Source organism: Prionailurus bengalensis, chromosome B4 (assembly GCF_016509475.1).
Source record: "Prionailurus bengalensis isolate Pbe53 chromosome B4, Fcat_Pben_1.1_paternal_pri, whole genome shotgun sequence".
NCBI lineage: Eukaryota > Metazoa > Chordata > Mammalia > Carnivora > Felidae > Prionailurus > Prionailurus bengalensis.
Genome location: NC_057358.1, coordinates 104,427,179 through 104,448,105, shown reverse-complemented (window position 1 = coordinate 104,448,105; position 20,927 = coordinate 104,427,179). Strand labels below are relative to the sequence as shown.

Genomic DNA, 20,927 nt, shown 5'->3' with positions numbered 1-20,927 from the left:
TTGGACAGATATGGACAAGTGACTTCTCTAAATATGTTTCCTCTTTTGAATGGAGAGCTAATAGTACTTAGCTCATAGAATTGCCATGAGGATTAAATGTGATCTGATGTGCAAAAAACTCTTATATGGTACTTAGCATATGGCAAGTGCTCATTGAATGTTAATGAGTATCACTGTTAATGTGAATAAATTTCAGCACTTGATAAAACTTTCAAACTAAGTAAAGATGTTGGTGTTACTGTTGATCCACATGCTTGTTTTAAGTAGCATTTTATTTCGTTATTGAAGGATTAATCTGTGCTTTCATGGACAGTTCCCCTAGGAATAGCTCACAGCTACTCAAGAGGCTAGGAAGGGTGGGGAAACAAATTACAACATTCTATAAGTACTATGGATACTATGTTATAATACAGAGAGATGATCAGAAGAAGATGCAATTAACCATTTCTTGATGACAAGACACTACCGACTTTACAGGGTAAAGTTACACACGAAGAGCTAAACAAAGTAGAGAAAATTAAGCATAGCTATGGATGGTTACAATTACTGGCAGTTGTCATTATTAATGTCCTTATTTATACATCCACTGAGTTGTAAGTTTGAATTTTCCTTATTAGCGAAGACTGACCGTAACTTTGAATATCACTCTCCAATGTGTTAACCAATTTTGGAGGCTGGAGGAAATGATAAATATACATGTTTAAGGATAAGTAAAAATTCATAGTAAATATATATATGCACTCCATACATATTTCTGTGATCTAATATCATATTGCCAAAACTGGATTTGAACTTCTGGTCTAAGGAGAAAACATTTACAATGTTTTCTGTTATAGGACTGATAATTCCAAAATGAAACCCTGCCATACCTTACTTTTAATTTGGAATGTATGCTTCTTCCACCAAAGTTTCTTTTCATCCTGAAACACATTTGTTACTTTTAGGGAATTATTTTATTTTAAAATCTCAGGGATAGGATGTATGTAGCCTTGAAACATCCTTTGGGGAAAAAATTCTTTAATTATTTTTTATACCCTTATGAAGAAAATTGATATAGTAGATGAAACTATAAATAAAAAATTCTAGGTGTATATAAATATTTTAGAGGTTATACTATAGTTCTATAAATTAAAACATTAACATGTATTAACTAAGAGACTACAAACAATGGATGCGTTGAATGTGGTTAAATAGCAAAAGAAATCAGAAAAGGTTACGTATAGAGCTAAGGATATCACCTGTGTACTTACATTTAGGAAAAAAAAAGTTAAAATTATAATTTTTCATGGCATATCAATCATGTCTAGATAGTTCCACAGCACACCAAATCCAACAAGGAAAGTAAAGGTAATTATGTCATTCTGCTGGTGCTGTGCTTAGCAGAGCAGAGCAAAAAGCTAAAAGCTGGTCAGAGACAATATATTTTTCACTGCTAATGCAATTTAAGCTATATAGACAAGGTAAAATGTTGGGATTCTTTATGCCTTAGAAAAGTTACTTTTTTGCATCCCACCTTTTTTGTTTGTTTGTTTGTTTGTCTTATTCAGTTTAGCAGAAATTAGTGCAATATGAATTAAATACAGAGAATAATTTATCCTAATAAAAACATGAATCATACATTTATCTCATAATGTATTGATATTTACCACCCCAGTTTTTGGATTTACAACTAATTCAAGATATATTCAGAAATTGTTTTTATTTTCTTGTAGAGACACCTTTAGATTCATTACTTTGTGGGTAATATAATCTCAAGCTGTAGATACCATTCTAAATTTATTTGAGGGGTTATTCTATATTCAAGTTGTTTGATAAGCTTAATGATTTTTACCCTTTGAAGACTCACTATAATGAGAATAAAAATGTTTAACTTTGTGGTAAATAGGAATCATATTAGAACAATTTTTGTGATCATCAGTTTAGCAAAGAAAGGAAGCTACTTTAGCCTACAGGATAGCCTGGTTTCAGCCATTCTGTAAATTATTTGAAGAACTCTTTTAGAAACATTCCAGTGTATCAGTATATCTTAAAATAAGACACCTAACCTCTTCACAGCAGTGTTAATGTGATAGTATTCAATGTTGCTCATAGTGAGATCGTTAACTTACATTTTGACAATTTCATATTGCTCTTCTCATCAACTACGATTCTTAGAACTTTCTCACTCAGAACACCTGAATTTTATAGCTGGTATTTTAGGAAGTGGGTGTAAAACTTTATAATCAACCCTGTTAAATATCAAGCACATCTATACTAAGATTTTTGTTGATATCTGAATTCCACGCATCAGCAAACCTCCTTATTTTCAGCCTTCAGATATTTGCTTCTTTTACATCTATCCAGGCTGCTCATAAAAAAAGTATTCCCCAAGTCAAATCATCAAAGACTTCCTTTCAAGTAGTTCTTGTTCAGTTATTAATCAGCATTATTAGTTTTATGCATTTTAATGAACAATTGGATATTTGTCAAACAGCATGGGTACGTGTTAGGCTATCTAGCACACCTAAATATCATGAAAGATCCTATGTAATTATCTTTGATATCAAATATCAATTCATGTACATATTACTAATTTTCAGAGGATTTGAGCATAACTAAATATAATTCATATTAAACTCCTCTCAGATAGTTATTCTTTCTAACTCAAGATACATTTCAGGAGTGAAGTGCACCCAGTCACCTGAATATGTATCAGTTATCATTATACGGCACAAAAATATAATTGATATTTTTTAAAATTTCTTGTTAGATTCTAGATTAATAGGATATTAGTGGGGGGTTTTTGTCTGCTTACTAATTGAAAAGTAATGTTAAATTCAACTTTCATTATTATGTGAATTTCTAAAATATATTTAACCTATATTATCACTTAAATCTTATCTTTTTAAAATAGGAAAATGTGATACACTAAAATATACTGTCAATGCATTAATAAAATTAGAGCTAATAAAAATATATATTAAAATGCATATTAACTGCACAAATACTATAACATCCCCATGGAGCAAATTCTATGTTAGCTCATATTCAATCATTCACCATGAATTGCATCTTAAGTTGAAGAATTGTGTATTTTATTGATTCTTTTCTAAGGAAAATTAAGTCACTGTAGACATTAATTTTAATTCCAATTTGAATTAAATTAAATTAAATTAAATTAAATTCAGTTAAAATCCTTTCTCTGAATTCCTTAAATTTTTACATGATAATATATATTTTACGTATATGTAATATAGAGCATATCTAAAAGATCTGAACATATAATAACTAAAACAATTTTAGAAGTTCTAAGAAAGCAAGAATTAAAGACCACTTCTTTAGTTTCATTTATTTATGAAACATTTGTAAATCATATTATTTCCAAATCATAAATATTTTCAAACTAAATGTGCAGACTATTCGGTTCTATAAAATATGATGGCTTAACCTTTGGTATCTGGAAGCTAGTTAGGAATTCCAGACTAATCAAATAGTTTTCAATCCCTCAGTAGCAATGTAGACCTCTAACTAATACAACATTATGAGCAATAGACAACATTTTTTCAGATTCTGAGAATCTTTTATGAAGTTACTCATACCAAATGAAGCTCACATATTATTTTTTAAAAAGTAGAAAGAAAGATTTTGCCTATGTCTCATACTTAATTAGTGAGTCTTTTTCAGGGGAATTCATAATATATTTTTGAACTTTGCCTCTACTTACCGTGAGTCAGAATTAAGAATAAGCAGGTCTGTCTCTTTCTCGTTAGAAATTCTGTCATTGAGACTAAAATGACTTGCTTATAAGGAAATACCGTGATAGAGAGATGCTATAAGGTGACAATGTATTCATAGAATTTATGAGCACTTAGGGCTATAACTACGTTAAAAATTCGCCAAATATGACTGTCTCGGATAATGTTAATGATGGATTCAGCACAGTTTAACATGTATGGGATGTACATTACTGCACATATTTTGGTTTTTCTTCTAGGTAAGGGAGCGACTGAGGGTTTCTTTAGAAAGAGTCTCTGCACTGGAAGAAGAACTAGCTGCTGCTAATCAGGAGGTAACATACCAAACTTTCTCCTCTTTTGAGGTGTGATATCACTAGCATTATAGCCCTTGTGTTTCACATCACTTTGATTAAAACTGTCACAAAAAATAAATTACATTCTGTATATGCCACTGAACAAGGTGTGTTGAAACCAGTTGCCAGAGTCATGTTTCCTGATATCTGGTGGTTCAGATCAGTCACTTAAAGATGAAAAGAAAATTATCAAGCTCTAGTGACAAAGTGGCTTAGAAAGACTGCAGTCAGAATGCCAGTCCTTTCAGAGAGTAAAACACAGCTCCAAAATTGGAAAGCATGTCAAATATCTGCTAAACTTAGAAAATGGCACAAATGAAGTTAAGTCCTTGGAGATATAAACATACTTCCCTGAAGGTTCTTACTATTCTTATCTTCTAAAGCATCATGCCCGTGTTTAGTGGCACCATTAAATCCACTTCTCTTGCTCTCATTCATGACTAAGGTATTATAACCATCTCTGAGATTTAAAAAGTTGTGTTTTTTTTTTCTTTAGAAAAATTGACTTATTTTGGTTTTTAGTATACAGATTAACTTGGGTCACTAGACCAGATATATATATATATATATATATTATATATCTGTAAAAGAATATATTAAAATATATAAACAATAATCTGTATAGGCCACTAAAATCGACCCATCTCTTTCTCTGTCTCTAAGAGAGAGAATACTTGTAAGGCTACTTTTTCCTCCAGAAATGTATTCCAGTAAGGTAAATATTGGCATTGGCTAGTTGGACATACTAAAATAACTCTACAAAATATTCTTATTTTAAATAATTAAATATGTGGGCAGCTAATGTCATTAATTATAAGTATTATCAGGGCATTCATACTACAATAATATTTGCATTTACATTACACACACAAATACACCTTTTTAAGGCATGTTAAAAATTCCATCTAGTACAAATCACCTTGTTCTTTAAAATAAGCTAAACCAAAAAAAAAAAAAAACACAAGTTTAAAGTTTGCCTTTGTTTGTTCTGGGTTTAACAACTTAAACTTTAGAAAAAATGGACTTTTAATTGCAGAGACAATCAGTTCCATGTCAACTAAATGCTAGCTGTGTTAAAAACATAAACGGTGGCATAATAGTTAAAAAATAGACAAAGCATGCAGTTCAGCTTAATAAACTGGATGGCTTCAAATAAATAAAAACAAATAAGTAAATAAAACAAAGGGAAATAAGAGATTGGTACATCTTAGTCATCACAGAAGAAAAGAACCTCTGAGATAATGGATGATGACGAAGAACTCAGTCTTTTTATGAGAAAGGATAGGTTTTACCTATACAGCAGGTATATGCATTCCTGGAACGTCCAGAAAGAAAATATTAAATGTTTGTTTATTTTGTGTTTTATCATTGTTAATTTTGATTTTCTTGTATGTTTAAAAGTACATTTATTTTGGGTACATCCCTCAAAACATTTTATCATTAAGGGTAGAGAAACAAAAGCTTTGGCAACTACGAATATGAAAGCCTTGCTTACCATACAGTAATAAAGCCTCTGTCTGTTATAAACAAAGGTGAGGTGAGACCCCTTGGCCAAAGTATGTATGCTGCAATAAAAATATCCCTCAAGTTTAAGTAAGGCGCTGAAAATTAGCTCCAGAAATGGCAACTGAATAGTTCAATTAGATATAAAATGGGAGAACAACACTTGAGGGAACCAAAGCAGAGGAAAGACTTTTGCTGGTTGTCTTAAACATTTTAGCCTCAAATTTTTTTGTAGTCTCTTATAGGCAGCATGGTCCATTTGATTCTTATATGTAAATTAAATATATTTTAAATCATTAACATCATTCTACAATTACTGCCGTCCTTCTAAATGCTTTTTGTTTTGTTTTAAATAATTTGTATAAGAGGATAGTAATTGTGTGCTCATTATTAACTTCAATATGTTTTCTTTTTGTTGTTGATTTTTACTAACTTCCAGGTGGCTTAACCAGACTCCCTACTTAGGAAGCCACATATCCACAGATGGGGAAAGGGGTAGCAAACTTATCTTAGTTTTCTAACAATAAATTGTTTATAAATAATTAATGATTTTAAGAGAGAGTACATGGGAAAAACCAACTTTCACTTCATAATGAAATTTATATTTCACTATGAAAATCAAAAATAGAGAGAGAGAAAGATCAGAAGACACCTGCAGTGTGAGTTCTTAGAACAGCAGTTGTACATGAAATCTCTTATAAGTAAGGCGTCATGTATTGATGATAAGAAACATTTAGAAATCTGGGGCGCCTGGGTGGCGCAGTCGGTTAAGCGTCCGACTTCAGCCAGGTCACGATCTCGGGGTCCGTGAGTTTGAGCCCCGCGTCGGGCTCTGGGCTGATGGCTCAGAGCCTGGAGCTTGTTTCCGATTCTGTGTCTCCCTCTCTCTCTGCCCCTCCCCCGTTCATGCTCTGTCTCTCTCTGTCCCAAAAATAAATAAATGTTGAAAAAAAAATTAAAAAAAAAAGAAACATTTAGAAATCTGACAAAATAAGCTTAGAAAAAATGTATACTATTGGCAGCTTTAGAAAGGGGAAATAGGTAAAGTTTGATTATTAGAGGAAGTAATTGAAAATATTTTAGAAAACAAAGGACAATTTTTTATAGAAAAAAAAAAAGAACTATTGAAGAACACATTCTTAAGAACCAAACAAAAATATGTAACATAGCCAAAAACAACCAGGTACTAGAACAAAATTCTGCATATGGCTCAATTAGCAAAGCATTGGGGAAAATTTCATTTGCTGCTTCAGATTTTAAATTAAAATTAAAAATACTTACAAGTGTCCCTTATAATTCAATCTATGCATTTCTTGAGTTCATATAGCAAGCTTGACAAGTGAGGATACCACATTATCAGAATCTGATTCGTGAGTTTCTGGTAGTGATAATAACCATCCAGATAGCAAGGAATCTATCCAAACATTTTCCTGAATTGTTTCAGTCCCAAAATTCAGAAAGGAGAAATCAGAGAGCAGAGGTTAAGACTGCAAGTGATACCTTGAGATAGATATCTATATATATATATATATATATATAGATATATATAGATATATATAGATATCTATATATAGATATATAGATATATATTTGTAGAGTCTGAGAAAATGATAGAATGTAGTTTATTCTGTCATCGTTATATTATACATATATATCAGCAGAATAATCCTGGAAGTTTGGTACTGCTATTATTTTACAGATGAACCTAGAGAGGTTATGTCTCCTAATATGCCATTCTCTCCTACTAGAAAATGTTGTTATCTCTGAATTTGTCTTAACTCTCTGTATTCAGGCAGCGCCAATCCCTCCATTTAACTGTGGCTACTCATTTACTCCCTTCTTTTTACATATACATTAAAACCACTATAGTTCAGGTCTTCATAAATTCTCACTTGGAATATTACTATAGATTTTTATTTATTCTTGTCTCCTATCCTTTTCTGCTATATAATTCTCCAAGGTTAAACTTGCTAAGCAAAGCTCTAATCATAGTGACTATTTTTAATAACATATTCTAATGTGTAATATATACTTATATGTAATATATAGCATATTAGTGTATTAATAACATAACGATATACTGTATTATCATATGTTAATAATATAGGGATATATCAAGAATCTCTTCAATGGTCCTAACTTACAAATCTAGCTCTAACTCCCACCCCCTTACTGCCCTGACTGAGTCATTCTAAGGTCTTGTTAAAATATAGTATTCACTATTTTTGAAATCAGCCAACATTTTTCCTGCATCTTATGCTAATGTCTCTCTTGGAATGCTTCCACAACCCCAATTCACACACTGAAATCATATTTCCCCATTTAAACTCAAGTTCAGACATTACCTTTTTAATGAAATATTTTATGATTTCTTGCTAACAGTCATCACTCCTTAGTTTAAATTGCTAAAGCTCATTGCTTCAGCATTTATTATGACTGTTCAACACCTATTGGGGTTGATTATATATCTGTCTAAGCCTAAGTGGTTAGTTCCCTGATAAAGTGGACTGCATCTTGTTCATTTGTATTTATTGTATTCACCACAGTGATATGAACCTCATGATTAATATATATTTGTCAAATTTCATTGTATAGATTTGTTCTAACCAGTGTTGTCACATTGTTCTTTTGCTGTTTCGTTAATATTCAAGTTTAAATAACCTTCATGCTCAAAAACCACAATGTATTGATTATATGGATTATATGAACAAGATGTCTTTCCAAATACAATTATTGAGTAACCACCAAGTGCAGAAAATTCCAAGTCTCTGACAGGAAGAATAGGAAAAAAATAAAATAAGTGAATCATAATGCAAATTTTCATGCAATTTTCCCTCAACTGATGAAGACGAACATGTAAACATAAGTAAGATATAACGTCGTGCAAAACTAAATAAATGAAAAATAGAGGCCCAAAAAGCAGAGAGAGGAGGGTATTTATTCTGAACCAAAGGATCAGAGAAGGCTCACCCTTGAAGGAAAACTATGATTTGGCCTTAAAACTGGGGGAAAATGCTTCAGGCTGAGCAGAGCGTATGGAAAAAACAAAAGAAAACCTGAAATTGGCCATTTCAAGAGTAAAGGATGATGTTGTGTTGGTAAGGATTTGGGTGTGAAAAGATGTGGCAGTAGAAAGTGGGGTGGTGGGGAGGACTCAATTTCAAGACGGCCCTAAATGCCATACGCAAAGTGTAAAATTCATACGTTATGAGAATAAAGAAATGAAATGAGAAAGCGTTGAAGGCTTTGTTTTATTTCTGTTTTGTTTTGTTTTGCTAAAGTGAAAACCACTGAAAGTATGTTCCTTTTTTATTTTATTTTATTTTATTATTTTTTTTTTTGTAAAGTGTTAGGTTAGAGTGGAGTAGAGCTTGAAAGCTGACATGATTGGCATGGCTGGCTGATGTAATTATCTGCTATGTGATTTTTTTTTTTAATTTTTTTTTTCCAACGTTTATTTATTTTTGGGACAGAGAGAGACAGAGCATGAACGGGGGAGGGGCAGAGAGAGAGGGAGACACAGAATCGGAAACAGGCTCCAGGCTCTGAGCCATCAGCCCAGAGCCCGACGCAGGGCTCGAACTCCCGGACCGCGAGATCGTGACCTGGCTGAAGTCGGACGCTTAACCGACTGCGCCACCCAGGCGCCCCTGCTATGTGATTTTAATCATGACACCTCAATTCAACAAACATTTAATGGGCATCTTCTGTTTCCCAGGCAATGAATTAAGTACTAGATATCAATATATTAATAAAACTCAGACATTGATAAGTCAGTAGTTCTCTCAAATATGGGAAATAGACATGTTACAAAGAAATTATAGTGGGAAGTTATTATTTATGAGGATGGAGTTTCAGTTTGGGAATATGAAAAAAGTTCTGAAGATGGATGGTGGTATAACAATGGCATGACAATGTAATCATACCTAATGTCACTAGCCTCTACACTTAAAAATGGTTAAAATTGCAAATGGTACAGCTTACTACAATAAGAAATTAATTATAATACAATATGACTAATGTGAAAATGGGAGTAAGTACAAGGTTTTATAATATTACAAAACAGAGTAACCAGTTGTATGGGCACCAAAGAGGAAAAGCAGATGGCATTATAAAAGTTTTCCTAGAGAAATTTTGCCACTTGCAATAACATGGATGAATGTTGAGACATTTACACTAAGTGAAACAAGTCAGACAAAGAAATACTGTAAGACCTTACTTATATATGTAGAATCTAAGAATGTTGAACTCACAGAAATAGAGTAGCTTGGTGGTTGCCCAGGCTGGAGGGGTGGGAGAAATGGGAGAGGTTTGTCAAGGATACAAACTTTCTGTTATAAGGAATAAGATTAGAGGATCTGATGTATATACCATGGTGGCTGTAGTTAATGATACTGTATTGTATACAGCAAGTTTTAAGATTTGTGCGAACAGGAGATGTTAAATGTTTTCACCAGCAACAACTAAAAAATGCTAATTATGTGAGATGATGGAGGTGATGTATTAACTACCCTTATTGTAGTAAACATTCCAAAATATGTGCATATATCAAATTACTGTTTTGTATGCCTTAAGCTTACACAATGTATTTATCAATCGTATCTCACTAAAGGTGGAAAAATATTTCAGAATCTTCCTAGAGAAAAAAAAATTACCTAGAATTTGAAGGATGACTTTAAAGAGCTTACCAGATGGACTTGGAGGAAAAGAAGGGAAGCAGGCAGGAGGAGGGATGGGGACTAGGCTGCAGAAAATAGCAGATCTGGGTAGGGACGCCTGGAGCCTGGGCAACAATGAGCCAATGAAGAGTCATTAAGGAGGGAAGGAATGTGATCACACTTTCAATTTTGCAGACCAGTGGGACCTCCAAAGGTTAAAGGTAAAAAAATGTATATGATAGCCGAAGTACCATGTTTATAGTTCAGATTTTGAAAACTCACTATGATTTTTTGAAAGAAACAAGGGACTAGTGTCAGAAAATACTGAACTGTGTAGAATGGAGGTATTACCAAGTCTGGCATTTTTTATGTTCTTTTAGTAATGGAAAATAATATAAATTAAAGAATCAAGACAATATTGTAAATAAATATATATACATAATAAAAATTTGCTGTCATTTTATGCCTCTTTGAATAACCCCACTTAGGTAGATTGTATTGTTAACGTTGAATACATTTTCCAGGCCATTGTCCTACAAAAGTGAGTTCAGGTTATTTAGACACAGAAAATACAATAAAACCTTTATTTCTTGCAGAGTATTTTTGTTACTGCTTAAAATTGGAAAACCACACACACACACACACACACACACACAAAATGTACAATAAAGGGAAGTGCAAAGAAGAATAAAGAGATTACTTCCTAACAATGTGTTCTCTTTTAGCAGAAGCCCATATACTCTTAAAATTATTTAATTAAATGAGACAAAATGGATTATTTAGAAGTTACAGTAAAAACTTAATTGACAGACTAATTTTCACTGAATGTACAGGTGTGCTTATTTTAAAAGCTTTTCTACATGGCTGCATTATACATAAAAAGAACTGGCACATTGAATTGTAGGCTGAACTATATAAATTTTTTTATATTGCTTTCATTCTGTGTTGTTTATTCCAAGCAGTGAATTTATCAACTTTCAATTAGAATTTTCTTAAGGAAATTAGTATTTAATTTCACTTCCTTTATAACCAGCCTTATCCTGGGAGTCTAATTTCCTAAGGAAAAATTAAAGAACTTTCATGGGTATATCAAGTATCATTTGCATTCAGAATATTGGATCAGAATGGTGAGAGGAGCTACTGGTAGCAAGTTCACGTTTGGGAAACTTTAGGACCATGGACTGTAGCCATTGCTTTAAATACATTACACCATTAAGTCATCGAAATGATGTATTGGGTTTGGATAAGACCCAGTACTCTGTGGAATCCATGGAAATGAATGGAGACAGTGAATAGATACAGGTAAAGGGAGAACCTACCTTAAAAAGCAAATAAAAGTCTGGGAAGGAGCAATGAGAGATTTGAGACTCAATTGAGTCAAGAGTTAACGAAGCAAAAAGAAGGGCACCTGGGTGGTTCAGTCGGTTAAGCATTGGACTTTGGCTCACGTCATGATCTCACAGTTTGTGAGTTCAAGCCCCACCTCAGTCTCTGTGCTGACAGCTCAGAGCCTGGAGCCTGCTTTCGATTCTACGTTTGCCTCTCTTTCTGTCCCTCCCCTGCTCACTCTCTGTCTCTCGAAAATAAGTAAATATTATTTTTTTAAGTGAAGCAAAAAGAAAAAGAGAAAGTGAGGAAGAGAGTTTTAAGTGTAGAGATTGGAGATGGCCAACAGTGTCAAATGTCTTATGAAGACATAAAAGATTATGTTTAATATGAGGTGATTAGATTTACAATTAGGTTTCTGGAAATGTTTGCAAGGACAGTTCCAATAAAATATAATGGAAGGAGAATAGCTGTGATGGAAAGAATTTATGAGTCAATTATAAGTTTAGAAATGGAGATGATGAGTAATATTCTTCTGAGAAGTTTGGCAAAGAAGGAGAGAGGAGGTTAAAAGCGGAAAAGGTAGGCAATATTGAGAAATAGCCTATTGAAAAAGCTTTCAGCCAAGGAAAAAACAAAGGAGAAACGATTTTTGATGGGCACCCACAATAGAGGATGGGCATGGTTTCAAGATCTATTGTAGGTAGTAGAACTCTTTCCTCTGAGAAATGGAGAAGGGAGAATGGAATATGTAGTGTAGAGATGAAGGAGGAGTTTGATTTGGAGGGAAAAGAAGGCATAGAGATTTTATCAGAAATATTTTTCCCAAGGAAATAAGGGTCCTTTGCTAAGGGAGGTGGGAACAGAGATACTTTTTATGAACTTAAATAAAATTAAAATAAGACAATGTAGAATATGGCAAGGAGCCAGTAGGACCAAACAATGAAGGGGCATCCAGGTGGCTCGGTTGGTTAACTATCTGACTCTTGATTTTGGCTCAGGTCATGACCTCACAGTTGATGAAATTGAACCTTGCCTTGGGCTCCGGCTGACAGCACAGAACCTGTGTGGGATTCTCTCTCTCTTTCAAAATAAATAAATAAACATATTTAAAAAAAAAGATTAAACAAGGAAAATCTCTCAGGGGAGATGCTCATTGAGTTCCCCAGTGAACTTATAATGGCTGGTTTTCACAACACTTACAAACTGAAACAACATGGATTCTACCATGATGTTTCCTTATGTAAATGTATCAAGGTTTGTTATACATCACAATTTGAAAGAAAGAAATAGGAATATGAAATTGAAGTTGTTTCAGATGACTTTGGCCACTTTGAATAAATCCAGAAGTGAAATGCTTTTCTAAAATTTGACAGGGGTAAAAATCAGGAAGCTTCTAAAATCCACGAGCAACTTAGCTATATTTACATAGTTGGAAAGAAATTTAGTAGCTGAACATGATCCAGAAAAATGTGGAAAGTGAGAGAGCTTTAGTAAAGAAATTTGCTTTGGGGGAACTGATAGCAATACTCATCTAAACTTATGTGATCATTTATTTGCAGACTTAATGAAATGACCAAGCCATTTTCCTCTTCAAATTAAAGCTGCCATTTCTGTGAGTGGAAGGCTCCAGATGTAGAAATAAGAGACCACTGCAAAAGTTCTTGAGTTATTTCAGATTCATAAAATTCATAATTATTTATCTCGATAGACTCTGCCAACTACTTGTTTTTTGGTTCTTTTCATTCTCTTTCCCAGTTCCATGAGATGAATGTCTATTACTGCCTTCATAAAAATGATTAATCGTACAACAACCTTCTAATTTCCTGCATGTTTACATATTCCAGATAGCCTAATTCAGGTGACTAGCTTATTTTCACCCTTAGTAAATGTATGAAACTATTTTCATCATTAGTAAATCCATGACCAATTTTGAATTAACATTCTCACAGAAAGTCAAATACAAGTTTTTCTGTGTTTTATTAGCATTTGAAGCAAGTCATTATCACTACACTTACCTGAAAATATTATTTGTTTAATGACAGCAGTGTTTGCATAAAGTAATGACATCTTGCAGCTCCCAACTTCTGTCCCTTGAAGACAATGTAAAACTCTCCAATGTGACATTTTTAGCTTGCCTGCAAACTATTATGACTTTCTGATAGACTCACTTATTGGAAACCTATAATTCCTGTTGGAGTTGTATCATTTTGGGTTAGAAAATTGGGTAGTTCTTAATTGATTTTATTTCATGGAAGAGTTTAATAATAGTTGAATGATGTCCTTTTTTTGTTTTACTTTGGTAAACTCAAAGCTTCAGCATTGTCAAACCAACTGTTATTCACAAAGGCCTACAGTTGCTTATTATACTTCTAGATTATCCTTCATGATGATACTGTATTGTAAAGATAAGTGTAGATACTGTAAATTGCTCACGTTATTATCATCAGTAGGAAATGTCTTCTTTGCTGTTGATAATTGTACTGTTCCAACACAAAGAATCTTTCCCCCAAAAAAAGGAAGTCAAGATGTCTTATGAAAACATATGTTAAAACGCAACAATGAAAAGAGCTAAAGAAATGGCTGTTTGCTACTCCCACTGTTTTTACTATTTCCAAAACCTGTGTGAAGCAATTGTTTAAAATATAGGTTAAAGTTGTCTCCTGTTGTGTATGAAACATTTGAAGTCTGTTTGCCAATTTTTTTTACTCTTTTTCCCATTTTGGTTAGAATCTTTTCCCTGATGAAAGCATAGGATTTGTTTTTCTAAGATAGCAGGAATGACTTTTTTATCTTTGCATATGGAGATTATGAACTGTTTTTTTTAAATCTTTTAACAGCAAGATCATGCTTGGCATTAATACTTTGATCATAAGCATCATAAATTGACCCATTTTATTTTACCCATATGTTTACTAAAGCATTCTTATTAATTTTAAAGCTGACAAATTTGAAAAAGATTACTTTTAAAAAATATAAAAGGAATACTGAAATTTAGTGGGCAACAAGGTAGAGGAAAAAAAAAGATTCCAGTTGAGTCGTAGAATATCACTTTCTAATTTTGTAACTGCTGGCAAATTATTTACTGTCTCTGCAGCTCAGTTTTCTTATCTGTGAAATAGAATACTAATAAATTTGGGATCAGCCTATCTTTCAAAGAAGGCATGATACTTGGATGAGATTATATACAAGGGAGTACTGGGTAAACTTGAAGTGCCAAACTTGTATTGCTATTACAAGGCTCAAAAGGCCAATATCAGCTACTTATTAGTTGAGAAGATGAAAAATATTTTCTGTTGACAATTTCAACTTTATGGTAAACAAAATAACAGTACTTGCTTTTATGCCCAGGACTAAATCTCCTTTTCTTGGATAAATAAACATTTATTCATAAGATGATTGTGTAGCACAATATGCATTTTATAAATTACTTTGCAATTCACTTATTTATGCAGTTGGTAAAAATAACAGCAGTCTACAGTTTTTTGAGAGACGATTGTGTGCCTGCTGAGCACTATATATCTCCCCAAACACATGCATACAGTTTTCAGTTAATCATCCCAGTTAATTTATGAGAGAAATAGAAATATTACTAGCATTTTGCCAATGAGGAAATTGAGACTTAGAGAAATTAATAGAATTATTTTGAGAGTTATCATTAGTCAGTAAGAATCCAGAGCCAGGATATCTGACTCGAAATTGGAGTGTTTAACAGTAGCCACTAGGCTGCATGGCCTTTCTCTTAATAACAAAATGTCTTTATGTATGAAAACTGTATTTTTAAATAAATAGTTTGCCTTCTACCAGTAACTAAATTCATCGTGACATCCTCATATTTGTTATATTCTTATGGATGAGTTCAAGCTTCATAGTTTCATTATATTGACAGGGATAAAAATAGGTGTTAACTAAATTAATAAAACATACATTAAATCAACTAGTTAGTCAATTTTTAAACTGTTGAATATTGGATTGAAATTAAACAATTAACTCTATAGAAAAGATTTAAACATCTAGATATTTGCAGTTTGGAAAAATAAGATTACTGGATTTTAAACTTTGCATCTAAGTGTTTTTTCTTGGTGTAGACTTCAGTGTCAGTGACTCTGACTAGTACCCTGAAGTAAATAGCATGACAATGTTGTGTTGGCCCCTATGTTTTCAATGTAGAAAATGTGAGACCTCAGATTATATTGAAGAAGATCAGAGAGTTTTTATAACACTTCTTTATTCTCATTTCATTTTCGTCAGGGAAAAACAAAAAAAAATTTAGTGTTGAGAAATTTGGAAGTTTCAAGCAGGTGAACTTTTGAGACATTAAAAGGAAATGGATGGGGGTGCCTGGGTGGCTCAGTCGGTTAAGTGTTGGATTCTTGGTTTCAGCTGAGGTCATGATCTCATGGTTTCATGAGTTCAAGCCCCACATCAGTCTCCAAGCTGACAGTGCAGAGCCTGCTTGGGATTCTCTGTCTCTCTTTCTGCCCCTCCCCCACTTGTACTGTCTCTGTCTCTCTCAAAAAAAAAATAAACTTAAAAAATTTTTTAAAGAAGGAAAGGAAATGGACAAAAAGGATGCATGAATTGCTTTAATTTATTTTTTTTTGTAATTAGTAATCTGACTGCTCATGATTATACTTTTTAAAACAATAGCAGAAGACATTACAAATTTGATTAGCTAGTATTTATCATATGCTGTTTGTCTCTATTTGGGCTGCTATAACATAACATTGGATGGTTTAAACAACAAACATCATTTCTCATAGTTCTGGGAGCTAAGGTGTCCAGAGTCAAGATGCTGGCAAATTTGGTGCCTGGTGAGAGCTCACTCCTGGTTCAAAGATGGCTGTCTTCTCACTGTGTACTCACATGGCTAAATGGGCAAGGGAGCTCTCTGGGTTCGCTTTTATTTATTTTTTAAAAATTGTTTTAAATGTTTAATTTTGAGAGAGAGAGACAGAATCTAAAGCAAGATTTAGGCTCTGAGCTGTCAGCACACAGCCTGACATGGGCTTGAACTCATGAACCACAAGATCATGACCTGAGCCAAAATCGGACACTTAGCCAACTGAGAAACCCAGGTGCCCCTCTGAGTTCTCTTTTATAATGACACTAATCCCAATCATAAGGGCTGAGCCCTAATGCACTTATCACTCTCAAAGGCCTCACCTCTTAATACCATCTCACAGGGGAATAGAGGACAGAGGGATTTCAGCATATGAATTTTGAGGGGAAACAAATGTTTAGAACAGCACTAAAGCCAAACTGCGAAGTTTGAAGGTACAGTTCCCTACAAGACTAGCTCACTTCTGATCCTAACTGCAAGTTCAAGGGATTTGAAAATCCACTCTCAGATTCAGTAATTAATTCACTAGAAAGACTCATAGATCTCACTAAGAGCTGTTACACTCAGGGTATGTTTTATTACAGGGAAAGTATATAGATCAAAATCAGCCAAGGAAACAAATGCATAGGGCAAAGTCTAGGAGGGCTCCAGAGGCTGTTTCTGTTGTTCTCAGGATGCATTACCTTCCTAGAATTGGTCCATAACAATATGCACAGAGCCTACCAACCAGAGAAGCTCACCAAAGCTTTGATGCTTAGATTTTTATTACGATTTCCTTACATAAACATGATTGTCCATGTGGCTGATCTCAGCCTCCAAGTCAAGATGCAAAACCTCCTAAATCATATGGTTGGTCTTTCTGGGATAAACAGCCCCCAACTTAAGACTATTGTATGTGCCATCCTAGGAGCTACAATGTCCAGACCTTGCCCTAAACAAAGACATTCCCAGAAGTCATGGCACAGATCACCTCCTAAAAGCTAAGGGTTAGGCCAAAATCTTTACTATACAACAATAAATTATCTTAACTGTCTATCTTAATTGAAGATTTTTACAAACACTAAGTGCTGATAATATCTCCTTATTTAGTAACGTGTTGATAAGGCAAATATGTTATTTTTCACCCAGAAAACACTGCCAGTAGGACATAAGGAGGATAGTAACTTATAAGCAGGATCAGAATATTTGTTGAGAAAGTTTTGTAACAGAAAAAGCATGACAGAGGGAGAGAGGGGAAAATACAGTCTTTTAAGAGAAAATTGCAAAACAGATTATAGTGTCATTAGAAATATTTGGGGGCACCTACTGTTTTGGAGGCATTAGGCTGGGCCAAACACTAAAGTGGTGCTTTTACACTCTCTTTTAGGCAGATTCAATCACTTGCCTCTCCTCTCCTCAGGTTTATGGATCTCTACATCATGAGGTAATTGCTATTGACAGTGAAAATTTATTGAGATCCTATTATTGCCTCAACACCGTACAGCCGTTTTAGAGATGGAGAAACATGGTTCTAAAGCTAGAGGTAACTCACCTGGAATATACAACTAGTAAATTACTGAGCCACTAGGGTTTTCTTGGCTCCATTCATTTCTTCAGATGCTTACTCTTTAAAACTCTTCATCAGGTTTTGGTTATTCCCCATTGATTTCCAAAAGTGTAGCTATTATCTTTCCAAATGATTGGATGGATTTGTACCCACACAAATGTTTCTGTATGTTTTTGTATGCTGAATAAAGCAGTTGGAGGAAGAAAATAAGTTAATACTATAACGTTAGAAGAAAAGCAGTCTGCTGAAGCTCTGGTCCTTTTTTTTTTTTTTAATCAGTTATTTCTGATATATAGGATTCTGTCACTAAAAGAGGTAAATAAATGGAGAGGAAATATACCATAATTGAATAGTTCTCAACCAGCATCACCTATAAAGCATTTGAAAAATATAAATATATCTAGAAATTCTTATCCATTGTTAGCATGAGACCTGGCTATATTCACTTTAAAAGAAAAAGTGGGGGCGCCTGGGTGGCGCAGTCGGTTAAGCATCCGACTTCAGCCAGGTCACGATCTCGCGGTCCGTGAGTTCGAGCCCCGTGTCAGGCTCTGGGCTGATGGCTCAGAGCCTGGAGCCTGTTTCCGATTCTGTGTCTCCCTCTCTCTCTGCCCCTCCCCCGTTCATGCTGTCTCTCTCTGTCCCAAAAATAAATAAACGTTGAAAAAAAAAATTTTTTAATAAAAAAATAAAAGAAAAAGTGTTATAATTGATTCCTATGTTAGCCTAAGATTAGAACTAGAGTAAGGATATAGTAGAGGAAAACCATGGGTTTTGAAGCAAACAGACAGGTTTGACTTTCTAGCCTGCCATTTATAAGCTATATGATTTTCCCTGAGTCAGTTAGTATTTTTTAATGTTTATTTATATTTGAGAGAGAGAGAGAGAGAGAGAGAGAGAGAGAGAGAGAGAGATGGAGACAGAGTGCGAGCAGGGAGGAGCAGAAAGAGAGAGGCAGACACAGAATCCGAAGCAGGCTCCAGGCTCTGAGCTGTCAGCACAGAGCCCGACGTGAGGCTCGAACTCATGAGCTGTGAGATCATGCCATGAGCTGAAGTCGGACACTTAACTGACTGAGCCACCCAGTATTGCCCCTAAATATTTTTTAATGAATCAGTTAACATTTTTAAATCTGTGAGTGTCTATCAGTAAAATATGAATGAGATCAATAACTACTTACAAACCTGTAAGAATGAAATAACAAAGTAAAAAATCTAGCACAATATAAAAATACTCAATAAATGATAAATATCATGCTGATAATCAAAATGGTGATGGCTCTTACTTCTCTAATGAGAATAATTTGGGAGACATATAAACTTGTTCCATGAAGAGATGATTAAAATGCTGTGCAAATGCTCAGGACCATTCTTCTCAAAGCTAGTTAGAAACTCCAGGGATATGATTTGGAAAGTATGATTAAATTTCACCAAAAACTTTTCTTGAAATTAACATGCTCAAAACACTATTTCAGGTATCAAACATAAGGTTCAGATGATGACACCTATAGGCTCAGTGTGGAAGTATTAACGGGTGCAGATCTAAGTCCTGATTTGCTGCAAGAGGACACTGATGAAATAAATGTTTGAACCAACTTACCTCTAGTCATTCAGACCATAATCCATCTCTAATATGTATTCTGATTTACATGTATGACTAAGCTAACATCGAACCCTGAGTCACCTTGCTTTACTGGCTATTTGTGGTAGAATATTAAGTAGGGCCCATCTGTCCAATATGACCACTTTATAGCAAAGCCCCCATTCCAACATGGTGCTCCAACCAAGGTGCTCTACTATCTTTTCACACTTCTGACCATGGTAACAGAAACCCTAATGGTTATTAAATTCATTGCTCAGGGCCATGCTCCCTTGAAATTTAAAGAATCTCCTTCCACTTGTGTCAGAATTAGACTCATCACAAGGATAGTGCATCATCTTAGACATACTTCTTGTAACAACCAAAGTAACTAATTTTATCTGTATATAAACTCAATATAGTGCTTCTAAAATATACAGCTGGTTCTAACTCATAACATCCATTTCTACAAGTTGTTTTTATCCTTTCTTACTGATAGAGTTTATCACAATTTTTATTGACTCAACTGACACATACACACACACACAAATGACTTTGGGTTGAAGTGCCTGCCATAGTTGTCATCACTCTAGGCAGCAAGAAGGGGATAAAGATGTATATAAAGATAAATTTTAGGGGCATGATAAGGAAGCAGCACACATGATTTTTGTTTACATGCCATTGAACAAATACTCTGAGCTGTAAAGGAGACCAACAAGTGCATTCTCTAGTCATATGGCTGTATGCAGAAGTTCTGTTGCTAAAGAATGGGGGAATTGATATTAATGTGCAACAAGGAGCCTCTAGAACACATGGAATATAAGGAATGCTCGGGGAGTGCCTGGGTGGCTCAGTCAGTTAAGTGTCAACTCTTGTTTCAACTTAGGTCAACAAGCCTCTTATCGGGCTCCATGCTGATAGTGCAGAGCCTGCTTGGGATTCTCTCTCTATCCCTGTCTCTGCCCCTCCCGTGTTCTCTCTCTCTCTCTTTCTCTGTCAAAATCAATGAAATAAACTTCAAAAAATAAAGAATGCTTGAGATTCATTGGTAAATTGAATAAAGTCATATAAAAATATGTACACAAATATCAGTAGCATTCCCACACTAGCAGTAAATAAATAAATAGAAATAAAAAGTAATAAAATCAAGGGGCACTTGGGTGGCTCAGTCAGATGAGCTTCAGACTCTTGATTTTGGCTCAGGTCATGATCCCAAGGTCATGGGATTGAGCCCCGCATCTGGCTCCATGCTGAATGTGGAGCCTGCTTAAGATTCTTTCTCTCTCTCCCTCTGCCCCTATCCCCCATTCATGCACTCTCTTTCTCTCTAAAATAAAAAAAATAAATAAATAAATTTTAAGTAGCAAAATCAAAATAACAAAAATTGAAGACCATCAAAAATGA

At 34.2% G+C, this 20,927-nt stretch overlaps 1 protein-coding gene across 13 annotated transcripts in view; it reads left to right on the top strand.

Moving 5' to 3' along the window:
* The window catches only part of PPFIA2 (PTPRF interacting protein alpha 2), a 479,591-nt gene that overhangs the window by 291,970 nt on the left and 166,694 nt on the right, over window positions 1–20,927 (top strand). For 11 of the 13 annotated variants that reach the window (XM_043561607.1, XM_043561608.1, XM_043561609.1 and 8 more), the window contains one exon: window positions 3,974–4,048. The exons of the other annotated variants lie outside the window; for them this stretch is intronic. In XM_043561607.1, coding sequence (XP_043417542.1) covers window positions 3,974–4,048 — 75 coding nt within the window. The remainder of the gene's footprint in view (window positions 1–3,973; window positions 4,049–20,927) is intronic. 13 annotated transcript variants of the gene reach the window in all.